Source organism: Amborella trichopoda, chromosome 5 (genome assembly GCF_054954075.1).
Source record: "Amborella trichopoda isolate Santa Cruz 75 chromosome 5, AtrichopodaSantaCruz75HAP2 v2.0, whole genome shotgun sequence".
Classification (NCBI taxonomy): domain Eukaryota; kingdom Viridiplantae; phylum Streptophyta; class Magnoliopsida; order Amborellales; family Amborellaceae; genus Amborella; species Amborella trichopoda.
The window spans coordinates 5,672,195-5,700,061 of record NC_142340.1 but is presented as its reverse complement, the minus strand read 5'-3'; the positions used below and the strand labels follow the sequence as shown (position 1 = coordinate 5,700,061).

The window sequence follows — 27,867 nt, the reverse complement described above, 5'->3', positions numbered from 1 at the left end:
TACTGATGATTAAGTGAAGTATCATAGCTCTAGATTTTTTTGCTTGCTCTTAGTAATTCTTGAAGTGGGAATTTTGCTCCCGCGGGAGCATACTAAACCCGCTGCTTCAAAAGATGTTTTCGAGCGTCAATTAGGGTTCATTCTTTAGTCCATGAAACTGAAATTAACCGCGACAAAAACCAGTCACCATTTAAACTTTTGTCAAATATATTCATCCTCGCCACTTCTCCATTTTAGCGGGAATCTCTCCCTCCCTCTCTCTCTCTTCTTCTTCTTCTTCATCCATGAAGCTCTCCTGGAAAGCCCCTCTCTCTCTCTCTCTTCTTCTTCCATGAAGCTCTCCTCGAAAGCCCTAATTCTCACTGGTCTCTGATGCATACTGTCTCTCATCTCTATTCTCTCTCAAACATGTTCGCTTTTCGTCGAATTTTCCTTAAAAATCACCAAGCCCTAACGCTAAACAAAATTCCCTTCCGAAACCCCAGATTTCTATGCTCTAATTTTCCCCAAGAGTTGCAGAGATGCTATTCTCGAACCTCCTTTTCCATTGAAAAAGCTTCCTCTAGCTCAAATGATGAACGGTCAGATGAAGAGACCGAAAACCCTACGGTTTTAGACAAATCGACAACGAGGAATGCGTGTTTCTCCCTGAAAAAGAAAGTGGGCAAGAATGCTAGTCAATATATTTGTGAGGAATGTGGAGATACATATGGTCAATGGTGGGGGACGTGTCAATCATGCAAGAAAGTTGGCACGATCAAGCATTTATCGGAGTTGGATCATAATTCTGCTAAAACATTTGGGCTCGAAGCTTCAGGAAATGCTCTTAGATCGTGGTTTAGCAGTGGGACTGTTAATTTAGTGCCCCAGAAATTGGTGGATGTTAAGAAAGGGCTTAGCAGGCGGCGATGGCGGATTCCTCTGTATGTCGATCAAGTTTATAAATTTTCACATTTTGCTTGTGTATTGCTGTTGGAATTTCTTTGTTTAGTTTTAAATTGTTGATTTTGTAGCTTCTAATTCAATAAATATTTTTTGTGCAATCATTTTGAGTAAATCTTCTATTATTGTAGTTTACTGTTTTTATTATCCAATTCATCCTGTCTTGGTCTTTTGAGTGTTCTTCATTTAATTTGGGTCTTTAGGATTGTAAAATTTTTTCAAGGCTTTATCTCTGCTTTTTTTCTCCTTTCTTTTTTGAAAATTGATTTATACTGAAAGCCTTCATTAGTTGATGGGCTTATTTTTTGGGAAGTTGGGTGTAATTGATAAAGCGTAGGGATTCTGGTTTCTCTTTTTCATATTCAATAAATGAGAGGAGAAAAATAATTCGGTAGAACCATTACATCTGTAAACCATGCTATTAAAATTTATTAAAGTGCTGTACGTTGTGAAGTTTTAAGGTTCATGCTCGTGATTTATGCTGAACTTTTCCAACAAAAATATAGCTTTTTGAGAGGTGACCAGGCTATTTGAATACTGACTTTGAAAGGATATGCTTATCAGTGATTCCTTATTTATTGGTACATTCCTATTAATAATCTAGATTCCAGTTTTTGTGGTTGTATTGAGTTTTGATCCAATAATGTTTGATACTCAGGCCTGGACTTTTTGGAATGGAGGTAGCACGGGTGTTAGGAGGGGGTCTTGTTCCGGGTATGTAATTATTAGAGTCATTTGGGGTTGCCTATCTTCCATACCACGTATTGGGCCCTTATACCTTCTTGAAAGTTTTTCATCTTCTCAGTTCTTCATAGTAGTCAAAGTTGTCGTGGAAATTTACTTTTTCCAGACTTCCGAACTTCTAAGGATATCGAAACTTATGCAGAAATTTTTTTTTTCTTATAAACTATTGACAAATTGGAAATCTTTTGTAATAACAGTAAAATAATAAAATGTTATGTAGGAAGTCTGCATTTTATAGAATCTGAGTTTTTTATTTGTTCTTCAGGGAATTTCATGCGATGGGTTGCTGATGGAATATTTTTTTTTGTCATTATTTTGAATCATTTGGTCCTATAGGCTCCTTGGTTTTGATTGGTGGTGATCCTGGAATTGGCAAAAGTACACTTCTGTTACAGGTAAACTACAGGTTGCACGATTGAACAACCTGGTTTAATTATATATAATGACACGGTATGCAGCACTTGGTACTTGAACCACTCTATAAAACCTTGTATTTGTTCATGCATGTGGGGAAAGCTTAACAAGGGCCGAGGGGATCACAGTAGTCTCAAAAATTATATGTTTGTTTTTCCATAGACACTGGTAGATTATCTGCTTTTTTATTGAACATATGTACGATATGTTGTTTATGTAATGATTTTATGTGTGATATCCATGATGTTTGTGCATTACATACTTGAGCTTCTTCCAGTATCTATTCTCAATTTAATACCGTAGTATTTTTCATGTTTAGATGGCTGCAATGATTGTACATTACATACTTGAGCTTCTTCGTTCGTATCTGTTCTCAATTTAGCAGCATAGTGTTTTTCACGTTTAGATGGCTGCGATGATTGCGGAAGGAGGCGGTATAAATGACCCAGCTCCGGTTCTCTATGTTTCTGGTGAAGAGGTTAGTTTTGTTTTAATTCCATTTTTCTTTTTGAAGTACCTGATGAGTTTAAATTTCTCCAAAGTTCTGGTTAGGTTTATGTTCCTTTCTTTCCTGCATTCAATTGGTTCTCTATCGACTTTGCCCACTTATGTTTTATGGTTTCAATTATTTTGATAATTTATGAGAATATCTATTTTTCTTGTTTAAATATTAATGTAGAACTGATTACGTTTGCTTGTGCGCTTGACTAAGTTGCTTGCTTCTAGAACTTTTGGGTTGGCAAAGGATGATAGTCATTGCTTTTGTTGAAAAATAAAAATTATTTCTCTCACCCTAAGCTATTCCTATATTTTTGGCAATTCATCAGTTATATACATCACATACTATATGTATTCAATAAACTTATTCACAATGCGGATTCTCCCCAACTTATTCATCATTTTTAGTTGGCCTGTGGCCTTTTTTTTCATAAGATTTTTGAACACGATCAAAGGGGAAGTGGTTGATGAAATTGGCTGTGAACTAGCTATTGCTAATAAAGGCTACTCAAATAAGGTTGTGATAGGTCTCAAAGAATTTGGTGAATGTTTTTGTGAAGTTCAACCATTATCCAGCTATCTCCAAATTGTGTATGTTCTGGACTTTGTATCGACCTTAAAATCCTCGTTTTTCTGGCCCTTAGTTATCTGCATCCTCTAGTGAATTGGCATTCATGCGCTGATCCATGCACTTATCTGCGTGCAAGGGACTCTCACTCCCATTTCAGCAACCCTAAAACCTGGTTAAATCTCTCTCTCTCTCTCTTTTAATTTATTTGAAAATGTGCTACTTCATTTTGGTCTCTTCTGTAATGTTTCTTATAATGTTCTGTGTTTCAGTTTTCGATATTCTTCCTGAAAAGTGGGGCTCTTTTGAGTTTGGCCTTCTAGGAATTGTATCTGTGTTATGTGCCTTTGAGTTTGTCATAGAATATATATTTCTATATTGATCATGAAGAACCACTGATTTAGGCATCTGTAGTTCTTTGTATTTGCTGAAGATATCTGTTAGTACTGTACAGCAAAGATCTCCATTGGTGCTGTGCTGACGACCTTCATATTGCTTGTTGTAAACTGATTTAATGAGGAAACTCATCAAGTCTTGGTACTGTTTTTCTATTGAGAAAAATTATCTACCAATGCAATGTGAACAAGGATGTCTAGGGTGGCCGTCTTTAAGGACCTAATCGTAGGTTCTCTTTGCCCTTTATTGAACAATATATTCTGTATTTTGTGTCACAGAGTGTTGACCAAATTGGGAGCAGAGCTGATCGATTGAGGATCAACACGGAGGACCTCTTCCTATACTCAAGTACAGATGTTGAGGTGTGATTGTCACTTTCCAAGTTTATTGATGTGGGCAGTGTAACTTTTGGTTCATTACTTTTTCGTTTTCTAAATGTGGATATTTTGAGGGTATTAAAAGTTGCTAATTATAGGTCAATGTAGTTTGTTTGTGGTGCACTGCTGCTTGTATGGGTACTAGAAGCTGGCTGCATTAAAATTATTTTTATGAAGAAGTTTAAGCAGCCATTGCATTATGGGATCAACATTAATGTTCTTATGGATAGTTTTTTGAACATTGTAAGAGGTAATATTTCTATCTCACAGTCATCTGTTGTTCTGTATTTCAGGATATTCTCAACACAGTCCAAGCTCTTTCTCCTCGTGCTTTGATTGTAGACTCTATACAAACCATGTATTTGAGGGAAGTTACTGGTAGTGCAGGGAACATAAGCCAGGTTACATACTCTACATTCTTCCTAATCTTTGAGGTTGAAGTATTGCTTAGTTGGACTAGAGATGTGGTTATGTCAGTCATTGTGCCTGGATGGAATAATTTCATTCTCATTGGGGTATTCGGTCTTTTTGGACCATTATATTTTTTCAGTGCATGCTGAGAGATGAATGGGAAAACATGTTCAATTTCATACAATCACGCTGTATCTGAATAAGTGATTTGAGTTACTTAATTTCCGCGACAGTTTTGGCTGAAATTGCCAGTTCACGATTTGTTTTGAACAGTATATTGAAGTCTTGTTAGCCTTGGGTGCCTAGGCGGCGCCTTAAGGCACTGAAGGGCCTCAGTGGCCCATCTAGGTCTGGGCAGACTGCCCTACGCAGTTCCCTAGAAGGCTGGCGCCCTGGCCAAGGAGCCAGCCTTGCTTGCTTCGTGTTTGTGCTAGCGCACGCATGTGCATGTGCATTGTGGTCTCTCTGTGTGTCTCGGTTTGAGTGTTTGCTGTGTTGTTTTTGTGTGTGTGCGCGTGTTGTTCCTTCTCTCCCTTTCTCTCTCTCTCCCTTCAAATGTTTTCTCTATTGAATCAGTCGTTTCTTGTTCTCCTTCAAATATTTTCTGTTTGTATGTGTTTTGTTCCTCTCTCTCTCTCTTGCTAAATAACTCCCCTGGCCAAAAAAAAAAAGATTTATGTTGTGTATGTGTGTTTGCTTTGATGTGTGTGGGCATGTATTATTCTTCTAACTCTCTCTCCATCTCTTTCTATTGAAGCAGTCCTCTCTCTCTCTTGAAAATGGGGGGGGGGGGGATTGTGGGTGTGTTTGTGTTCTCTCTCTCTTTGACCAATTCTCCTTCTCTGTTTAACCAGTCTGTCTCTCATTAAATAATCCTCTCTTTCTCAATGAGGGGTTCAGGTATGTAGTATCCTACCAGGGGGTGCCTTACTCCTTTTAAAAGCCTCGGCTTTGAAATGTTGTAAAGAACAAGAAAACAATGCTTGTCTGGTTTTAAGTAAGCACAATATCCAGCCGGTCCCAGTGCTAGAATTTCACTCTTATGGGGATGAATTGTACTGGATGGTTCAGAGTGAAACATGTTAATTCAACAATAGAGGGGATGAATATGATAGATGGTATTTTGGCTATACCATCCTTTAATTGCAACATTAAGATAAGATAATCTAATAGGTCACATTTTGTCTACAAGCGGAATTGTTACTAGAAGAACATTGGTCTCTAGTCTCCATTTGGTGTCAATACCATCCTTTAATTGCAACATTAAGATAATATAATCTGATAGGTCACATTTTGTCTACAAGCGGAATTGTTACTCTGTGCTGGGTTTTGACCTTTTATTTGCTCTTGTGGGGCAGTTTTGAGTCTTGTTGACAAAGTAGCTCAAATTGGTCTCTTTGCTCGTTTTTTAGTTTCTACTTGAAGCCCAATGACTTCTCATCTCTAATTCATACATGACACCCTCTTTTGTCATGCTGATCGGTTTCAAGTGGATAAGTGGTGTTTGATTGTAATTGTTTTTATGGGGGTTAATGAATGAGAAGGGCTTTGTAAGTTACAGTTTTTATTCTCTTCTGCAGTTGGCATTGTGCTTATTGCCCTCGAAAACAAAGGCTTTTTGTTCTTGCGAAGCTAGGCGTGCACAGTTACCTGCCATGATAGGCCCACTCTTAGCTGCATCTCTATTTATTTCAAGTCCCTCTTTTAGATTCCAACTGTGGTCACTGAGACGCTAGAAAACAAAAACTCAAGCGTTTTCCTTCATAAGGACTTATGACTGGTGAAATGAACAATGGTTTGGAAGCACAAGGTTCTCTTGGAGGGTTGAGAATGAGAATGTTACACTTTCTCAGCAAGCTCTTTTGGGTTGGTGGTGGTGGTGCTGCTTCACTTTGGTGGGAGATGGCCATTTGTTTTAGGTCATAAGAAGTTAGTGTGGGAGGGACAGGGATGACTGAGGAGTACGGGGTTAGAGGATTGGGTTGGTCTTCTAGGGTCTCTATGGTATATAGAGGTATGGCAGTATGAGTTATCCCTATCAGGAATTAGGCGTAAGGTGCTTCATGGGGACGGTGAGGTTTGCTTTGCTTTGAGATCCATCTCATGGAGGCCCCTTTGCAAGTGTACAGCATTTGTTTGGTGCACAATGTTTTTTATCATATCTAGAAGAGCGTTTGCTAGATGTATGAAATTTGTTGATCTTTTTTCCTCTTTTTGGCTTTCTTGACAAATTTTCCTTACTGTGATGCCTAAGGAGTTGTTTGAAAGGAAGCTTGGGATGCCTATGAGCTTTCTCTTCTTGTTGGGGGTTTCGTGGTAAAAGAGTTTTGTATCTTATTGTTATTATATTTTTATCTTTGTTTTAAGGATACCCTTTGAAGTTCTCGTGCTTTGTTTAGAGGTAGTGGGATCTACATCATTGTCGATTGTAGATAGGGCTGTTAATGGGCCTGGGCTGGCACTTGGGCTTTCGTTTGGAGTTTGAGCCAGAGGTTAAGGCCCACAGGGTGGGTCGCCAGGCTTGGGAGGCCTGAAATATTTCAGGGCCGGACTGGGCTGCCAGAGCTTGGCCCAAAACCTTTTGGGTATATGACATATAGGAAATAAATTTTTTCCATATTTATATTGGGTCGGGCCCAACTTGGACCCTTTTTTGTGGTCCTGGACTGGGCTCGGGCCTAGTTATCATGAATTTGGGTGGGTCCGGAACAAAATTTTCGAGCCTGGGCCTACCATGCACTTCTTTGTGTGGGGCTTGGGCCAGGGCTGGTCCAGTCCAAACCCAACCCCGTTAACAGCCCTAATTATAGATGAACAGTTCATATATATCTATTGTTGTAGCTATTCCCAGTTAATGATGAACTGATATTCTTCATGTCTAGCAAATTTATGAAGGAGGGTTTCTCATCTTTTATTTATTGAATATTCGAAATACAAATAAATCATTCTGTAACGTGTGTAAATGAAATTTCTTTTGAATTGGTATAGGGGCCTTTTGGCTTAATGATAGTTTTTACTGATCAAGTGGTCATCGGAAAAAATGGACAATTCGCCCAAGTTCACTTCCCTCTTTTTGCTTTCATTTGTGTGATTAGAATATTTCCCCTAGAGGTTGTGGTCTCCTCTATTCTATTTTGGGTAGAAATGCCATTTTTTTGTGAGAAACAATTTCTTTTTTTTCTTCTTTCATGAAATTCAATCTTTTCGACTGTGTTTCATTCTCTTATATGTTGTTATCTGACAGGTGAAGGAGTGTACATCAGCTTTATTGCGCTTTGCTAAACAAACAAGTATTCCAGTTCTTTTGGTGAGGGTTAATGCTTATTCTTCACTACAGTAGTTAGTGAAGTGCATTGTTCTTGAAAAGCTTGTTACTCCTATTCCTTCAGATAATAGTATATTAAAAAGTATATCATAACTGTATGTGGTGGTTTAAGTTTATTGCACTTCCAAGATGTGCATTACTCATTCTGATGGTTGGTGTTCCTTTGGAATGTTTAGGATACTTTTACTGGTCCTATATACGGGTACATAATAAGCATTATGAGAATCACTTATGCAATGTTTTATTTGTGCATTATTACCCCACTTCTTGCCTGCAGTATCATTAAAATGGTTGTGATTTTCTATCTTCACAACATGTACTGACATTTTTCCACTTTAAATAATTCTTCTGGATGGTATATGACAGGAATAAATGGGCAGATTTTCTTCCCTTTCATTATGTTTTTCTTTGTTGTGCAATACATGATGAATGAGTTGTCATAATGTTTTTTTTTGAGTTTATATTGCTTCTTTCCTGTGTTTCATTTCTGGCTTGTGGTTGACTTCTTTATGTTTTGGAAATATCATAAATTGTTGTTAAACATAAATTGCCGAATGGTTCGTAGTTGTAGTCACAAAAGTTTGAAGCTTCTATATGGCATGATTTATACAACTAAATGATGGTTTTCATCGTGGGAAGGCATGCTTCTGCGAAATCCTTCTGAGAATGTTTTTTAATTACAGTAGAGGCAATGAATGTCTGCGCTTTGCTTTTTCCTTTCGATTAAATATCTTTGCGTCAAAATGTCAGTGCGTCAGAGCTCTACCATCAAGACTATAGGACTGGATGGTATCATAGAAGTTGGGTTGCACACAAGGACTTCTGTTTGTTAACCAGGTCTTAGAGTTTGGATATGTTTTTAACATAACCTAAACTCTCGTCATAAAATATTCTTGAGAAAACTCATTTCTTGCTTAGGTCAATCACGACAAGTGCTAGATTCGGACAAAGTGTTGAGGGTACATAAACAAAGTTCAATATTTTGGCGCTATTAAAGGATAACGTCTAAAAAGATGACGCCCTAGTTTGCATCATTGACATTTGATTTACCCTTTACAAATATTTCCGGTGAATCCACACTTCTTTATACTGCGCTTTGACGCATGCTCATACAACACTTATCCAAAAATTTATTCATCTCAAGGTTTATTATTGACAAAAAATCCCTTTTGTCATTTTCCTAAATCATGAGGACCGGTGCGATGGGAACACATTCCGGATTAAATAACTTTATACTTGCTGGAGGGGCAAAATAGAAATATAAGCCCTTTCCCTCAAGTCACTCCTGATGGAAACATTATATCCTTCTAGAATGTCGTACTAGATAAGGTATGATGTGGTATACATTCGAAATGGGATGGACATTCCAGAACCAGGAATGTGACGATCGTGCAGGGCCTACGTGTCACATAGTAAACTTAACACGTCGACCACTACCACCACTACTCCCGAAACTACCAACCGTGCTCAATAGCCTGTAAAAGAGCATGAACACCTGGGGGAAAGGGGAGAGATATGCATAGGCATACAAACAAACTGAGATTCATACCTAGACGGTAGTACGAAAGCATAGCAGATACTTCATATGCAAAGGATGTATTTTGTATTAAATCCATATGTGATCGATTAAACAAAGGTTTTTCACTTCTCCGTTGTATGAGATAGTGAATGTAATTAACAAGGTCACTATAGGTACCTAGAAACTTCTGATTAAGAAATGAATAAAGCTCTGTACAAGGACGTACCGTGTCAGAGTGTTTTTTGAAGTTGTCTTGAGTTCTTTTATGCATCCATTCTCGCATTCATCTTAAGATCACCCCAAGCACTTAGTTGCGATCAATGTTACCAGGATTGGATGGGCATTGAACTCGTCGTGCTGGTCTTGGTGGATTAGTGGAACAAGATTTGTTCATTAGTCAGATTGGAAAAAAAAAAAGGGAAAATATATATATATTGAAAAAATAGAGATAAGTTGAAGTTTGTATTAAAATTAGAAAGCCCTATCTTTATTTATAGAAATTTACACGATAGAACATTAAAATTGCAAACTTATCCAGAAAATTACTGATTATTCAAATGAAGTATTTTAAATATTGAACAACAAACAAATTGATTATTCATATCAAATATCAATATAAAGGAAAACTGAAAATGCTAAAAGACACACAAGATATTAACTATGGAACAATTTCCATAGTTCAATTTTGCATAGATGCATCTAAGGATTAAACAACCAAAAAATATTGGGAAAATTACATACATATTCGTTATAGTTTCCGTTATTATGACTCTACCAAATAGTTTATGTTATTACCACTGTGTCCGTTTTTTTCATGTCAAAACGGAAATTTTAAAAAAGACGACGTTACCCTTTTTCGGTTGTTGAACAACCGAATTCAAAATATTTTTGGTTGTTCAACAACTGAAAATACACCAATTTTGGTTCTTGAATAACCGAAAATTTTAAATTTTTGGTTCTTCAATAACCAAATTTTTTTTTATCTCTTGTGGGTCTACGTATCCTCTCTTTACCTCTCTCTCTACATTACATGGGTAAAAATGATTTTTTTTTTTAACTCTCTCTACCCTTCAGCGAGCATCTTTTTTTTCTTTTGGGTAAGTTTATAATCCTTGAGATTTCTCTTAAATTTAGAGGCTCAAACTAGCTGTTCCCCCTGGTTTTATCGGATAAAGAGGTAAAGAGAGAATACGCCGCAAGATTTCTCCTAATCTTCTAATCTTATAATCCCTAAGATTTCTCCTACATTTAGGGGCTCAAACTAGTTGTTCCCCTTTGATTTTATCGGATAATTATGACTTGAGAGAGGTAGAGAAAATACGTCACAAGAGAGAGAAAACATTTTTCGGTTATTCAAGAACCGGAATTGGTGTAACAACCGAAAATACTTTGAATTCGGTTGTTTAACAACCGAAAAAGGGAAAAGCCGTCTTCTTTTAAAATTTCGTTTTGAAATGAAAAAAGGACACGGTGGTAATAACGGAAACTGTTCGGTAGAGTCGTAATAACGGAAACTATAACGGATATGTATGTAATTTTCCCAAAAATCTTTGTAAAAAAAGAGATTTTTCCATGTCAAAAAGAAGGAACAACCGAAAATGAACAAAATCCTATTATATATATATATATATATATATATATATATATATATATATATATATATATATATATATATATAAGGTGCACCTAAAAAATCCTCTAGAAGTAAGTGTTCCAATGTTGGAACAGCCTTAAATGATCATCTCGACCTTGAGATGTATGAATATGAAAAAAAACAGAATTTTGTCTTAAAAATAGTACATCTTGTAACAAGTTATATGGACTATCTATTTCAAGATTTTCAAGTGTTTATAGATTTGTATCATTTTTTTAGAGAGAGAGAGAGCTCTCCCTTAAAAACCTATTCTTTAAACCCCAAACATCTGAGCAATATTACACACATCTCTTACAATATTTGAAAGGATAAAAACATCCCAAAAGGGGTTTAAAATGTTCAAAAAATAATAATAATCAAGAAGTAAGTCGCTCACTTGTAGTACTGTAGCACCATCAGAATCGGCTGGTTTTGCATCGAATTGGATATTCTCTAGCTCCATTTTGGTTCATTGGTCCCCTACGGTTTGGGACCCTTGGTTTGATCGGTGAGACCATCAGTTCTTGGTCCGTCTAATCGGTCCAGTCCTGTCTTCATTTCACTGGTTGCAATACGTATCTAACTGAGCACTAGTCCTTAGAGTTTGCTTTCTGCATTTATGATTTAAGGAAAGATTTTACTCGTTTCATGCAATACTATCATTTGGGTGCCTATTTAACTATATAGTTGATATATTTAAAGTCGCCATATAATTTCTCATTATTTTCAACCATGTCCTTTTGGGCTTACCCATTGCCCTTTTTGAACCCTCCACTTGAACCAACTCGCACCTCCTAACATGTATTGTACTAGGTCTACGCGGCACATGGCCAGCCTACCTAAGGCTACTTGCTCTCATCTTATCTCCTATTGGAGCCACACCTAAGTTCTTCCGAATGTACTCATTTCGCACTGGAACTTGTAAGGATGATGGGCATTGTTAACTAGGTACTATGTTGTCTGCTAATGGAGTCTGTCGAGGTGAGAGATGCTTTGGGTAATGGTATTCGAATGCTCGTATTTGATTTTATGCCAGTGTCTACATCATATGAGACAAACTTGATAGTCCTAGGATACTTGTGAGTAGAAATGACAAAATTATAAAAAAACTTAAATTTAAGAGAATCTAGAATTTTGATTATAAAATCGATTACATAGTCCAATGTGACCAAAATGTACACATGTTTGGTAGATAACAAGACATAATGTTAAGGGGATTGTTTTAACCCTAAAGTCATTGTTTTGTTCGTAGAGGGATCAACTTTAAATAAAATGATATGGAGCTTAAAAAATGCTCCAATTCTACTATGTTCCTAGATTGACTTTGAGTTGTCCATTTGATGGACGGTCAAATCTAGGAAATCACTTTTTTCTTTGAAATTGTCCATATGATGCATCACAGATGATTTGAAAATTTAAGGTTAAAAGAAAAATAAATAATCTCCTACCATGGTTTTTTTGCATGAAACACACATATTTTGGTGGTGCAGGACTATGCTAGTACCTGCCTGTACATATTATATATGCTATGTGTGTGTGTATCAATATGTCAGATAAGGGTTATCGTATTTGTGGTCTCGGATTTTGAAAATACTAATTTGAATCCCTAATCCCCATATTTGTTTCCATATCTGTATCCATATCTGGGCATCTTGAGCTTTGGGGATTGGATGAAGGATATGAACTCTGAATAAATTGAACCATTTAAGAAGAAAGATTGCCTCCATTGTGCTAGAGAAGTCTTTTGATTTTCCTTGATTTCTTTTCTAGGATAAATGACCATGTTTTGTTTTACAAGGAAATATACATCATATTGTATCGCATCATGAGACATAGACATTTATTTGCAACACTTTGATGTACACGTCTATAAGATTTAGAAGGGAAACCTTGAGCTACTTTTGCATCCGATAAATCTTGTTTGTGGACTTCTTGTAAAGAGACGAAAGGTTTGGTCTCATATGCATGTAAATTACGCAACTTTGACGAGCTTAAATCTGACGCATGTTGTATCACGAGCTCTTAATGGATCGTAGTAGCTGTGAATGTTTTCGTGTTTCCCATTTCAAGTGATCCCAGCATGGTTGACTGGTTTACTCACGTTATGGTCCCATCCACAGTTCCATCATCCATGGTGGATGAGTTGGTCTTTCCATTTATTGTGTTTGATTACCACTTGAACTTGATGGTTAGTGTCTTGATTTGTTGGACTGGATGCCCTTTTCATGCATAGTGATAATGGGAGGCTCGTGAGTGATTTTAATTTCTTTTTGCCTTTTTGAACTTTTGTTATGTATGGTTAGTAGTTTGATTGTTCTCTTGAACCTTGCTTTCTTTTTTGTGGATATGCTTTGTACTTGGTTTAGGGATCATTTGGAATCAAGACTTTAGTTAAATTTGCATATGATATTTAATATATTTGGTTGCCTTTTAAGCAACCCTTTTCTATGAGATGCAGGTGTCATTTAATGAGTGTCACATTTTTGAACTTAGATGATATATATGATGCCTTATGACTTTTATCTACTTTTCAGATTGGGCATGTGACAAAAACTGGAGATATAGCTGGACCTCGCGTTTTGGAGCATATTGTAGACACTGTTTTGTATATGGAAGTTAGTATCTTGTGTTTTGATAGACTTGTTCATCTTTAATCCTTCGATGATTGTATATTATTCATTTCATAAAATTGAGTAGATGGTTGTGTTAAATTTAAATATGCCGAGATGTAAAACATTTTGTTTTCAAATGCCATAAAGAAAATTAGATTGTTTTATTGAGTCTATCGTGTTCTGTATGAGAGTATATAGAAACCAATACTCTTATACTTGGAGTACAATATGAACAAAATACATGACAATACACCAGTGATTCAAAAAGCGGACTGCCCAGCACTTAGGCAGTTCAAAGTGCCTGGGTGCATCACCCAGGCCTAGGCGGCCTATCTGGGAGGTCAACCCTGGGCGGTCACCTAGGCGGTACGGAACGCCCAAGGCTTGTGCCCAGCCCAAAGGCAGAAATTTTTTTTCTTTTTTTTTTGTTTTGATTTTTTTTAAAGATATAAATGATCAGAAGAAGGGGTTTTAGGTTCATTTAAAACCTAAACCCACAAGAACCCCTTTTAGAGAGAAAGAAACCTTCATAAAACTACATTTCATTGGATCAAAGTGTTTCTCAAAGTTTGGAGTTTGAGCAATCAAAGTAAGTACAAAACTTTATTTTTTTGATTGCTTGTTTTATTTTGAGATGTCTTCTTCAAGAGTTAGTAGGAGTGGAGATCCGGGTTGGATGCAATTTTTGTGAAAGATACAAAAGGAGGCATAAACCGGTTTAAGAAACATTTTATCGGTATTAAGGGGAATATTGCCCTTTGTAAAAATGTTCCTGAAGCTATCAGAGAGGAGATTAAGCAATATATAAGTTATGTAAAACAAAAACAAGAACAAAATCCTTGTCATAGATCTATTTCTGCTACTTCTAGAAGAAGTGATCTGGGTTGGAAGTATGGGTACAACCCAAAACCAAATGATAAAAATTGTATAAGATGTAATTTTTGTGAAAAAGATACTAATGGGGGTATTAGCCGATTCAAAAAACACCTTGCTGGTGTTAGAGGTGATGTTGCTTCTTGTACAAAGGTTCCTAAAGGAGTTCCAGATGAGATTAGACATCTTCTGAATTTAGACGAACCAGAAAAGGATGAAAATGAGCTTTGTTCTATGGAAGTATCTTCTCCAGGTTCTTCTAGAAGTGGTGATCCGGGTTGGAAGTATGGTTATGACTTGAATCCAAATGATAAAAATCGTATTAAATATAATTATTGTGGCAATGATACTAATGGGGGCACTTACCGGTTTAAAAAACACCTTGCTTGTATTAAGGGGGATGTTGCCTTGTGTAAAAATATTCCTGAGGCTACTAGAGAGGAAATTATACAATATTTGAGTTCAGAAGCACAAAGAAAAGGGTAGAGCAGCCAAGACTCCTAGGGCCTCATCTGCACAGACTGTGCATACTAGTAAGAGGAAGGTAGAAGAAGAGGAGGAGAAAGAGCCAGATTCAGAAGAAACAGAGGAGGACAAGCGTTAATTTGAAGAGGGAGATGACTCTGATGATGATGGCCTCGACTCAGATGCATATGATGAGGCTTGCCCTATTGATATTCCTTCATATGATGATGATGATGATGACGACTGAAGACTCTTGCCGCTTGGTGCTGAGTGTTGAGTGTTGACTTTTGTATCCTAGACTGTATATTTTCTAAATTTCTGTGTATTTTTGTTGTGTTGAGTGTTGACTTTTGTATCCTAGACTGTATATTTTCTAAATTTCTGTGTATTTCTGTTGTGTTGAGTGTTGACTTTTGTATCCTACACTTGTATGGTTTTACAGTTTACTGTTTTAACAATATGGATTATCAAAATTCTCTTTTCGACTTTTATCTTCTTTTTTTTTTCCAACTTGGGATATGGTATGTTTTTTTCAATTGGGCAGCCGCCCAGGTTCTGGGCGCCCGCCTAGGCGTCGGGCGGCCTGGACCACCCAGGCCGCCTAGGACCCGCCGAGCGCTTTTTGATACACTGCAATACACCTTGAAATTTTCCAACACACTTGAAATACAACTTGCAAAATGAAATTACAGCAATGTCATTGTAACTATAGTGAATTACAACAATGTCATTGTAACTACAGTGAACAATTGACTTCAAAATACGTCAAACATGAGAGGATACAACTCAATTATGGTCCCTTGTACATTATCAAAACAAGCTATACAAGGAGATCATCAAACTGCACATGTATAGGGTGCTGTTGAAATTTTTGCACCACTCAAATTTACAAGCAAAATTATACATTAATAAACTCCCTAAAATTCAACACAACATGATCTCCATTATAACAACATACATATGCTCAAGTATGCATTGCACTATGCCCATGGGAAGCCAATCAGAGCTCTCGGGTGCCTGGTTTACGCCTTTTGGTCTTAGCTATGTACCAATGGGTGACATTCGGTGACATTGCAAAATCGGTGAAATTTATCATCTAATAAGTGGGAAGCCAAATATCCACTGATATACACTTAAAACATGGAATGATTTGTAAAGATCTAAATATCAAATCAAGTGAGAAATTCATGAGAAAAAATGGGGCTCTTAAAGCACTAAACCGGTTCAATCGAGTTCACAATTCGAGCCACAAAATTTTGGCATAGTCTCTTCTTATAAAAACAACTATTCAAGGGATCAAAATGAATATCTAAGTGATTGATATGATCATGAAAATCTCAATCAAAATTGCTCCAAATATCAAAGGGAAAATGCTCATGGAAATTAGATCAAAATATGCATGGATGATGCCTTCAACTTTATGGATCATGAGGGATCAAAATGGATTCAAATGATCAATGATCGAATCATCAAATGATGAAGATAGCTTGCTGTAATTGAAAATTGGCAGCAAGGAGAAACAATAACAATCAATGAAAATGGAAGAGATCTTACTCAATTGTTGAAGGTTTGAAGACTAGATTCCATGGCTTGAATTTTTTTTCACCATTAATGGAGTAGTGAAGAAGCTTCAATGGAACTTTCTCTTACCTTAACTTGAAGACAACTCTTTAGAGAGAGAAAGGAAGAGAAGTGGCTTGGACATGCCACTCTATGAGTGGAGAGAGAGAGAGCATGGCATGCCACTTTTCGAGAGAGAGGCTGAGTGTGAACTCATGTGAAATGAAGGCTTGAAGGGGCATTTATAAGCTTCTAATCCGTAAGTGTAGAGATGCTTCTAGATTGATGAATCTTGGCCCTCCATGTCATCATCCAATGACTACAAAAAGAAGCTTGATTCTAGCCCCACCATCCACCATCATGCCATCAAGATGTGTGGTATGGATTTAAACATCTTTATCCTCCTTTAATTCACTTCAATTTTCCTTGTTATCAAAATGCCCATGCTCTTTACATTTAATAAAATCAAAACCAAGATGGAGGGTATACCTTTATGATAATTTGACAATATTCCAACAAAAACCAGATCTTAAAAAGTTTTTTCCATTTTATAAGAGCACGTGGGGCTAATTAAAACATTGCCACATAAGCTAGGTAATTGATTGCACATTCCATATACTTTTAAGGCTAGGCTTGTAATTACAAACCCTATACCCCTTCTAAAAACCTCCACACATGTGCACAAACCCCTTACTTCAATATTAAACATGTGCTAACTAAAATAAATTTTCCAAAATCATGATATCTCACAAAAATCCAAATATCAATGCCCCTCACTAAATCAAACAAATAACAAAAGGACATGGAGGGGTCCCCTAAGGGGTTGGCATCACCCCCATGTCATCCTCCACGTGGGGTGATGTGGGGCCCCCTAGGCCTCCACATGGACACCCATTGGCCGTTTGGGTGTCCCATATGGGTCTCGGGGGACTGTCCTTGTCTTCTAAACAATTTCAGAAAATGAATTTTCTTTCTCATAAAATCCAAAAGTATTCTAAAAAATCGACAAAAATCATTTTAATGATATTGCATCAAAATAAATCGTTTTGACATTTGTTTAAAAACAAATACAAGGGAAATTAGGATCCTTAGAGTTGAAATACAAATCAGAGCACTCTACTCGGCTAGACCCGGAATCAAAAGCCACTTTTTTAGTATGACCCAACAGACTCATGACCCACAATGTATAATCAAGGGCTCATGATCTTAGCCTATCAAAGTCAAATCAATGAATGACCTTGAATCCCATGTATTAGTGTATTAGTGAATCCCATGTACTACATTGATCAACTCATGCTTCACTGAAAGGATCTGACTTAAAAAGAATAGATCTTGTTAGGTTGGTCCTGTTTGAAAACCATTGTGCCTTCTATGGGCATGTGAATCCCATGAAGTTTCTTACTATTGATCTTTTCTCTATTTCAGATGTATGTCACAACTAATTCTTAGTTGATTTTCCTTCTACACTGTTTATAAAATAAATTTCTGCCTAGGTTTGTCATCTTTCTAACTTACATATAGTGTCCTTTTCCAGGGGGAGAGATTATTGACTCATCGTTTGTTACGGTCTGTGAAGAACCGTTTTGGATCCACTGATGAGGTATTGTATACTTAGTTCCTTTCTCTGATATGGTCATATCTTATGTTTTGGTTGTCAGATGGATGTGTTATATACTGTATGTTGTGCATTATGCTATATTATGCATATGCAAGTTGCAATCTTTATATGGCTAAGCACGTGGACTGTTTCATTCTGAAGATCACCTGGCCTTGTCATCCTCTTGCAATTTTTAAGATAATGATTTGGAGCCAATATTGGGAGAAGTTATGAGACCTTTATATAAATGTTACAGTTTCCAATCTAGCACTGGTCATATTTGTACATTATTTCATTTGGAGTTCGCATATTCTATCAATACCATTTTATTGATGTATAGAGAATCTTTGGTGATACTAATGCAATGTGAAACTAGAAGTTTGCAACAAGATAATGAAATTGATTCCTATTTATTTAAAGCAGAAAATTATACGTATAGTCGTAGTAGAAAGAGAAAAAGAGTCCTTGCACATGTAGTACGTGATACTTGGTAATAAAAACCGATTGATACCTTGGAAACATTACATTACATGGAACAATGTGTATGTGTGGCCACACACATGTTCTTGCATGCATTTGGTTTGGACATCTATTTGGGGATGATAAATTATACATAAGATGTATAGAGGACATTTCAAAACTATTGCATGCTTTATATTGCTTATTCATTGATCGTCATCATCCGAGCCATATCCCAACTATTTGGGGTCGGCTACATGAATTTTGTTTCTCCATTCCGTTCTATAAAGGGCCAAACCTTCTGTCAAACCCTAGGTGACCATATCTCTTCTCAGTACGTCCATTCGTGTCCTTTTGGGCTTCTGGTTACTCTTTTAGAGCCTTCCACTTGAACCAAATTACCTCTCCTAACCGTTGTTTTAGGCCAACACTGCACATGGCTAGACCATTTAAGTCTACTTTTCCTTATCTTATCACCTAATGGAGCTATCCCTTAGTTCCCTCAGATGTGTTTATTCTAGATTCTATCCTTTCTTGTCTAGCCACTCATCCATCTCAACATCTTCATCTCAATTACACTCATTTGATGGATATGTTGGTTTCGACCGCCGAACGTTCCATCCCCTGAAGTATGGCTGGTCTTGTAGCTGTCCTATAGAACTTCCCCTTTTGTTTCATTGGTATGCGATGGTCAGATGAGACTCCAAAAGCACATCTTCACTTCATCTACCCAACTTTAATTATGTGTCCGATATCTTCCTTAATCTCTCCATTCTCATGGATTATTGGCCCAAGAGATCGAAAATAGTCTCTTTTAGGTACTTCTTGGCCATCAAGCTTAAGTCTTAACTGATTCTTTGTTTCTACTCCTATTATTACTTAACTCACATTCTATTTGTTTTATCCAAGTCCGGCTAATTTAGGCTATGTTTGACATTCAAATATCTGAATATTTCAGAATTTTAAGTGATTTCAGAGAGTTTGAATACTGAAAGAGAAAATACACGTTTGATAGGTCAAAATTTATCCTCAAATGTCAAGGTAAACCCCTCAAATCTATATTTTCCAAAATTCAACTTGTACTTGAATTTTGTGGGATACATCTCTCTCTCTCTTTCTCTCCAAAAGCTATATGTTCACGAGTTTTTCTTGGTCCTCCCTCTTCCATCCCTCTCGTTAATGGCTTTGAGCCTTTACTGGTTTTAAGCCTCTTTCCAACATAAGAATCCATGGATATCAACAGCCGTAGTTCATAGAGTATTTTGTGAAAGAAGGTAGAGAGTCTCACAAGGGATTCTCTAATTAATGTCATCGTGGAGGCCACTTCTCATCCATCACTCTTCGCCTACTCTGAAATATTTTCTATTCCCAACATTTCTGAGTATCAATATCTTCGTGGTTGATTGGGTTGAGAGAGAGAGAGAGAGAGAGAGAGAGAGAGAGCTTAGCTTGTACGGAGAGATGAATTGCAATGGTTAATGGGTTTTTTTATATATTAAGAAACAAATGAGCTTTTAGGTTTTTCCTATTCAATAAAATGAGGGAATAATGTTGAAGTTTTACTGATTAGTTTATCTTCATTGTCTTTCCACTCTAATTCTATTTTCATATCTACTTTTTAAATTTTTAAAATTTTTCTTTCATTTTTTTTTCATATTTTTTAGTTGGATACTTTATATCTAACGTGTTGTGTTTTGGGCTGTTGAACATTTTCATTCAAAACACTTGGATTTATTGGAGCGCTAGTCTGGTTTGTGTTGACATTGTGCCTGAAGAAATGATATAAAGAAGTCAAACATGCCCCAATATATATATATATATATTTATATATATATCAAAATAATATATAATTCAAATAAGTAAAAAGCCAGTAATGCCATTATTGAAAATTTTAAATATCTGAATATTGAAATTCTGTTTGCCAAATATAATCTTAAAAACCTTTAGATTCTATAGTATCCTTCCAAAGTTCCAACTGTATCTTGACACCATATCTAGTTTCATCAATAAAAGCTTTGGCATCCACAAACTACGTAAACCACAACACCTCATCCTGTAAATGCTTAGTTAACTCCTCTATAACCAAGGCAAAAGGATATAAGCTCAACACTGATTTGTGATGTAGATACTGTCGCTAAAAACTTACTTGTCTCTCCATTAGCACTAGTTAGCATTCCCTCGTACATATCACTCACCTAATTAACTCTCTAGGTACCCTATCATGTGCTTTCTCTAAACCAATAAAGACCATGTGGAGGTCTTTTATCTGTTCCTTAAACTTCTCAATGAATTGCCTATGTATGAAAATAGCCTCAATCGTTGACCTTCCCAGCGTAAGTCCAAACTGAGATGTGACAAAAGTTTTGCTGCCAACCTAACACAACCCTCCTTTCTCATTTAGGATTGGGATCGGCCATGGTGGAGTTTCTTATTCATTGATAACTTGGAAAATAATTTCTGATGGCAATCCACAATCCTTAAACTGGCATGGTGAAAATGTAATTTGTCTTGCTTTATGTTGGTTTTACATCTGTCAAACTTCCTCAATCATAGCTAAAATGATAATAAAGCTTTATATATGTAGTCTTCACAGGAAAAAGTAATTCTTTAGTTAAGATGCACGTTGTCATTGTCGTTCTTCCGGATACATTATCATTGGTCTGTATCTCTTGAACCAGATATATTTATTCGAAGAAAATGGTAATTTTGCTGTATATTTTTGTTCTTGTTTATGAGAACATAGATCATAGACACCATGACTAGCAATTTACTGCCAAATCGATGATTGTTAACAGGTTCGTTGGATGCGAAGTTCATGAGAGAGATCAATAAAGAAGGGTTATTTGATCGCTATTATGTACCCTGAAATTTTTATTTTCTGCTATTACTTTTATATACCCTTGGGCTGTGATTTTGTTGCTGAAATCACTATTTGTATCATATAGTTTCTCCCAACTCAATTCCTATCCATTCTGGTTGTTTTTGCATGAGGATATTAATTTTTACAGATGATATAATTGATATGGGACTTCAGATGAAATTTCTGAGTCTATTGTGGCAAAATATGTAGTTGTGATCAATGTTCCAATTGCGAATTGGTCCCGGATGAACAAGTTCCTAGTTGGAACTAGGAATTAGTCCAGACTCGCGGGCAGTCCTGTTAGAGAATGGGGCAATCTTCATTTGTTTTTTATTTATTTATTTATTTTTTATTGATTAATTCTCATGTCAGAGAACTGGTCGAATCGACCATCCGGATCGGTGATTTGCCGATCCATACCGCTTTCCAATATGTTCGATTCACCCGGCCGATCTGAGTTTTAAAATATTGGCTGTGATGTATTTCTCATAGTGGGCCATCAACCTTAGTACTCGGTTATGTTTCTTGTTCTTCCAAGTTTTTTAAAGTGGAAAAATGGTAATGAAAAGTGCAAACTTGCATGTTTCTGATATTCATGACCCCAAATATTATATATTACCATTGATGATGTCATTTCAGATTTTCATTCAATATTCTCTGGGATGTCCTGATTTACTCTGTTTACTTCTTATCAGCTTGGCATATTTGAAATGTTAGATTGTGGTCTTCGACCAGTCACCAATCCAAGTTTGTTCTTCTTAAGTGAGAATATTGGTGATTCTGATGTTTTAGCGGGGCTTGCAGTTACTGTGATTGTTGATGGTTCGCGGGCATTTCTCATTGAGATTCAGGTATCCCTTATTCCCATACCTATTGGATATATTTACTGAATATTTGGAACCCTGGTGTTTTTATGTGTGCATGGCAAATAATTAGGCATCTTTGTTGATAGTTTAAAGTGGCGCAAAGCCTGACAAATTTTAGGTAATTAGATACAGTTTGGTTTTGCAGTTGATATTCTGGGTATATCTAAATGCTTTTGTTTACGTAGAATAATAAAAGTGTTTATGTTACTTTGAAATATTTATGAAAGTTATTTGAATCCGTGAGAGTCAGTGAGTAGACATTTTAGATCTTGTTGAGTTGAATGGGGTCTTGCAAACTTTCCTTTTGTATGAAGGATTTTATGAATAGGTCTGAATCTATGTTTGGTAAAAGCTGCCTGAAGAGTTATGCTTTTCTACTGTAGGAGTTTGTTCATCCGGGACCAATGACACAATAACACACTTTGGTTTAGAGTCTTTTGCATTTAAACTACCGTAAAAGGGTATTCTGGTCTTCTTCGAAAAAGCAAGCCTTTTTCCAAGCCCACCCTCCTAAGAAATTTTAGACCACCATCCATTACTCCTCACCTCAACTGTCATAGGCATCTGGATTTGTTTAATCACTTAGCATCGATATTGGCCTAATGTTGCTGAAGGTTGGCTGCCACCTATTTATGTTGCTTCAATATACATAAAATCCAAACACTAAAAATCACGTGTTGAAAGAATCTTATTGCTGGACTTCCGATTTCAAATATCTTATAGTTTTCTATCCTGTTCAAGCCTAATAAGTTAGTGAATTACTTCATGGAGGTTTTCTGGGGTATATGCATTTTCCACTTACTGGCTGAGAAAATGACAAAAATGCCCCCAGCCTATTGTTCATGAGCAAGAAATCTTTTTGATTGGGGTTTTGTGCAGTGTGGTAAATGCCTCATGCATGAGGCAAGAAAGTGTGACCCCCAGGATCAGGCCTTGGTGCTTTGACTGAGTGCTTTTGAAAGTCAGTTTTTATCAAGTGGGAAGAGGGGTCCTTTTTTTTGTTGGGGAGGGGAGGGGGGGGCGTTTAAAAAATTACGAAGTTTCCAATTCATGGTGTTTTTGCAAACCTTGATGTGGAGAAGGTATGAGGGCTGCAGCATACCCATTTCCTATGATGTTGGCAATGTTCCAAAAAATGCCGGACGGTGTCTATGCAGCCGGGGGGGGCCGGGGGGTGGGTGGGGGGGGGGGGGAGGCTTGGGCGGCCTCCCGGATTAGATGGAATAACATGGGTGGGAGGTGTCCGAAAAACTAGTTCTAGGACAAAATTATGTATAAAAAATGCATATCGAGGCATTTTTAATACATTTTTTATGTTCAATCAATCCAAACTCCAAAGACAAACCAAAGTATTTGAGATTTGGACAATTAGTTAATAACACACTAAGAAAAATTGGAAAATATAATCCAACATTCCAATTCAGTACTGGATATGACGCATAGTCCATAGTCCATAACTCCATCTACACGCTCCATAGTCCATGCCATTATGGTGATTACCATCCCAGTCTATACTCCATAGTCCACACACATAAGAGGAAGATTAAAAAAAATTAAAGAATTAACCGATTGATCTAACTGAAATGCAAAAAATACATGTTTTTTCTTGTTTTTATCATTCTAAAATGCAAAAGAAGGGGGTTTAAATCACATAAAACCCAAAACCAATCCTCCCCCCCAAAAATCAAGAAGGGCGGGCCGCTTTTGGAATCTATGGATGTTGGATTTGCATTCTTTGCAATTAGTGGATGATTTTGACTTTGTCCATTTTCAAATACTAAATTTGAGCATTGACAACAACATTTTGAACGCTTCTTTTAGGCGTGGACCACAACATCATTTAGGTACACTTTTTATTCTTTCACTATTTATAGTTTTGATGAATTGTTTTAACATTTTATGCTAAATATATTTCCTCTGTAATCAAATCAGGCAACATGGTATTCAATTCAAGGAAACAAATAACATGTGTATGAATCTTGTTGGCTTCTCTATTCTAGGGTTTATATGTTGAAAACACTATTGGTGGCTTTTGGGTGAAAAAAATGGCAACAGCGAATTATATCATAATGTTAAACGGTTGTATACAGTTTTAAGTAGAACTTTAATATGTATTTGTACAAATGGTTCAATATGGCTAGCTAAAATCCAATTTATTTTGTTCCTTGTAAAGTTGGATTATTAATGCACTGCAATGGAAGATCAACTACTACTTGGGGAACTCATTTGCCTCAATACATGACATTATTGTGCTTCAGCGCACTTGAGAGATCCATTATTTGATATCAGTTTTAGAATTTGAAAGGGCGTATTTGTAACTTGGGCTTCATACATCAGCATTTGCGATTGTTTCTGAGTATTGTAGATGAAACCCTATCTTTGAGATTTAACATTTTATGTTGAATAATAATTATGGTATAGTGAACTTTGAAGGGCTCCACACATGAAATTTCTGTTTCTTCTTTGGAAAATAGGTTTCTCACCAACTTACAAGTATAATGTTTACTGCATGTTGCAAAGTAGATACTCATAAATATGTCTTCATAGTTTTGTTTCTAAATATTCATTGTTTACCATATAATTGGTTTTTAGAGGATTTGTTAATACTGTGCAGGCATTGTGCTGCCCTGGCTCCACAGCTGCAAAACAAATAAACGGGGTCTCGGCTTCTAGAGCTGAAATGATTATTTCTGTGAGTAATGCAATATTTATAATTATTATGTGGACTATTTTTCATGCAAATTTATTGGTATTATGGTATTCTACTGGACTATGATAGTCAAATTGGTCAAGATTCCCTCTCTATTAAAATAATGCAAAATTAAAGCACAAGTACTCCTCTCCTATCCATCAATTTTATTTTTTCTTATTTTCATGTTTTGTGAGTTTTGTCAAAACCTCATTGCTAGTGCATCATGTTCATCTGAAGTGATTTTAGCATTTAATTTTAATTGGGATTCTCTTCTGTTCATGAAGTTACTATAATGGAGGGTTGAAGATATCAAGAAGACGAAAAAATTTTGGGGATGGAACACTAAATACTTTAGCCTCCACTTTTACAAATGGATGTACATATGTTAATTTACCCACATGCTTAACCTGTATTCTTTTAGTTTTTGTCTTTGATCTTTGAATAACCTTTACTGAATTCAAGAAATGACTGTCTCAGGTTTTGACAAAGCAAGCAGGTTTGAAACTACAAGAAAATGTAAGTTTGTGTTATTTTGATTGTGTTTTTTGTTTAATGCTGCCAATGACTTGTATACTTGTCAATGACTTACTATTAATCATAAGGGATTGCATACAATGAGACCATTTATCTTAGTAGGTCACAATTACTTACAAATATCTGATGTGAAATCTGATAGCTTGGGTGTGTCACAAAGTTCGAGAAAATTTCTTTTGAACTTTGAGCTAAGTCAATGAAATAAATGCAGCCACCTAATTTTACATCCAATGGTCAAGATTAATTGTGACCACCTTATACCAAAGGTAAATAGTTTCATTATGTAGTTTCCCTAATCATAAATAGACAAGGCTTATTTAGTTATGATGCCCAGTTTTTCAGATTCGAGCACTCTCTCTCTCTCTCTCTGCCCCCATCACTGTCCAACCCATAGATAGGATGATGATAATCCTTATGAACACATATTTTTGTGGTCATTTGGGTTACGATAAACTTTCCCAATTAATTATGATGACATAAATTGTACTATTTTTTTGTTAGAGCATTTTTCTCAATGTAGTAAGTGGGTTGAAGTTGGAAGAGACAGCAGGAGATCTTGCGGTAGCAGCTGCAATTTGCAGCAGGTAAATCTCTTTTTAATGTACTGTTGTTGGAATACCTTATGAATGTAATGGTTTTTGCCTTGAAGTACTTGCATTAGCTCTGTATTCCTTTCCCAGACGCTCTTTAAGTGGCACTTTTGTCTTCATTGATTTCAAACAGCTTTTTGGAGTTTCCCCTTCAAAACGATATAGCATTTATTGGAGAGGTTGGCCTTGGTGGCGAGCTTCGCACGGTATGCAATTTTCCTTTGAGTCACTGGATATGTCATAACTTATTGTAACTAAAATTTTTGGCATTCTTTCTTCTTGTATATTCAATAATAGTTTGTATTTAATAAAGGGTGTAGTTTGTATAGAGCCTAGGGTCTAAACAATCAAATTAGACCCTACCTTCAAATAGTATCGAGAAATGTGGTTTCAATACTGGAAATATTTGTGATGGCCTTAAAATATATTTTCATCTTTGTTTATAAAGTTTAAAGCTTCAAAAATACTGTAGATCGATAGATCTATGGAAACTTGAAAATCTTGAAAATTGACAGTCCAAAAATGCGTTACAAAATACATTATTTTCAAAACATTTTTTTCTGATGTCCATGCATCTTGATGTCGAGATGATCAATTTGAGGATAATTGGGCGCATCAAAACAACCTCTTTTAGTGAAATTTTTTAGGTAGGCTCAAATTTGATTTTTCAGAACCTCGGCTCTATATAAACTTTTCCCTTTAATAAATGCTGCTTTAATCATGTCGTATGGATAAGATACGTATTAATCCATGGCATCCTTGTGGGCATCATGTTCTTACCCTTAGATAGTGGAGTCACTTGGTGTATGGAACCATTGTAGATTATTTTTCACCTTGAAACTTTAGTTTAGAAATCACCATTCTTGGAAGTGAAAGGAAGCTCGCCAGTATTTTCTACCAAATAATTGTAGTGACAAATTCGATGTCAGAGTCTTTCTGTTTTCCCAGTTAGCAAGTTGTTGGATTATCTAGGTCCCACTTTTGAATTTTTACATCATAAAAACAGGTTTTGTGCAAAGAGATTCTAAGATTCCATGTAGTTGGATACTATATTCCTAGTGACAATGTTTGGATAGTCCACTGTAGTGGATCAGCATCACAACAATATGAACCACCTAAAGTTTAATTCTCCATTTACAGTTATTGTTATTATCTATCACAAGAAAGAACGTCTCTAGCTCAATGTGCATAGTCCTAATTCAACACATTAAGAGCTCCTGCCTGTCTTGTTTTGGAACTCTCTCTCCACACTCTGGTGCAGCTGATAACTGAAAGAGCTTTCATATGTCCTGTTTTATTCAGGTGCCAAGGATAGAAAAGCGGGTAAATGAACTCTCCAAATTGGGGTATAAGAAATGTGTTATTCCTAAATCAGCTGAGAAATCTTTGGGTGGTCTGGATCTCGAAGGACTAACTATATTGAGTTGCAGAAACCTTAAGGAGTTCATCAATAAAGTCTTCCGTAACAGCTGAATGTTGCAGCTGTGTTCGCCCTGTTTGCTTCGTATTTATAAAGTTCTCTCTCTCTCTCTGCGCCATATGACAGCACAACACACATTCTTCTCTGCAATATACACGTGCATACAGCACAACACACTCTCTTTCACATGCGTGTCCGACACTTGTAGGGGTGTGAAAAATTGTTGTAGTAGTCAGTCCTTTGCCTTAATTTTGTCCTTCCTTTTATTTCCTTCATCTTGTGGGTATCGTTGTCTCTGTAACTTAGAGTTATCTAGAGTGCCTGTTGTAAATTTTGGGGACTGGGAATCTGTTTGTTATAGAAATTGCGAAAATATAATACAAAAAATAGATAAGATTGTTTTGGATGCCTTTTGTCCCTTACAGTTTCATTGAATTTTATTCTTTAAATTTTAAGGTGATAATGTCCAAACAAGCATTTATTGCCTATGGTTAAGGTATTTAATGCAGGAA

The 27,867-nt window shown here is 36.3% G+C and overlaps 1 protein-coding gene across 5 annotated transcripts; it reads left to right on the top strand.

Annotated features, from left to right (window-relative positions):
• The first annotated feature begins 25 nt into the window (after positions 1–25).
• Positions 26–27,761, top strand: LOC18443496 (DNA repair protein RadA-like protein). Of its 5 annotated transcripts, none has more exons than XR_016055739.1 (15): positions 26–923; positions 1,601–1,656; positions 2,023–2,081; positions 2,507–2,578; positions 3,841–3,924; positions 4,233–4,340; positions 7,595–7,657; positions 13,362–13,442; positions 17,872–17,937; positions 22,058–22,104; positions 24,734–24,811; positions 25,289–25,327; positions 25,847–25,929; positions 26,069–26,141; positions 27,238–27,761. XR_016055739.1 is itself a non-coding variant. In XM_006853685.4 (15 exons), the coding sequence occupies exons 1-15, from the start codon at positions 373–375 to the stop codon at positions 27,406–27,408; spliced, it is 1,740 nt and encodes a 579-aa protein (XP_006853747.2). In that variant the 5' UTR covers positions 26–372; the 3' UTR covers positions 27,409–27,761. The 5 variants fall into 5 exon arrangements, 2 of the variants coding, with proteins under 2 accessions (XP_006853747.2, XP_088723209.1); XR_016055740.1 differs by having other exon boundaries at positions 17,859–17,937; XR_016055738.1 differs by having other exon boundaries at positions 17,859–17,937; positions 21,949–22,104.
• Positions 27,762–27,867: the final 106 nt, after the last annotated feature.

Bases quoted from the DNA above. Each gene is read 5' to 3' on its own strand.
- LOC18443496 (XM_006853685.4), top strand. From the start codon at position 373: ATGCATACTGTCTCTCATCTCTATTCTCTCTCAAACATGTTCGCTTTT. The intron at 1,657-2,022 runs GTATGTAATTAT...TTGGTCCTATAG, and splicing joins AGGAGGGGGTCTTGTTCCGG to GCTCCTTGGTTTTGATTGGT. The intron at 2,082-2,506 runs GTAAACTACAGG...TTTCACGTTTAG, and splicing joins AAAGTACACTTCTGTTACAG to ATGGCTGCGATGATTGCGGA.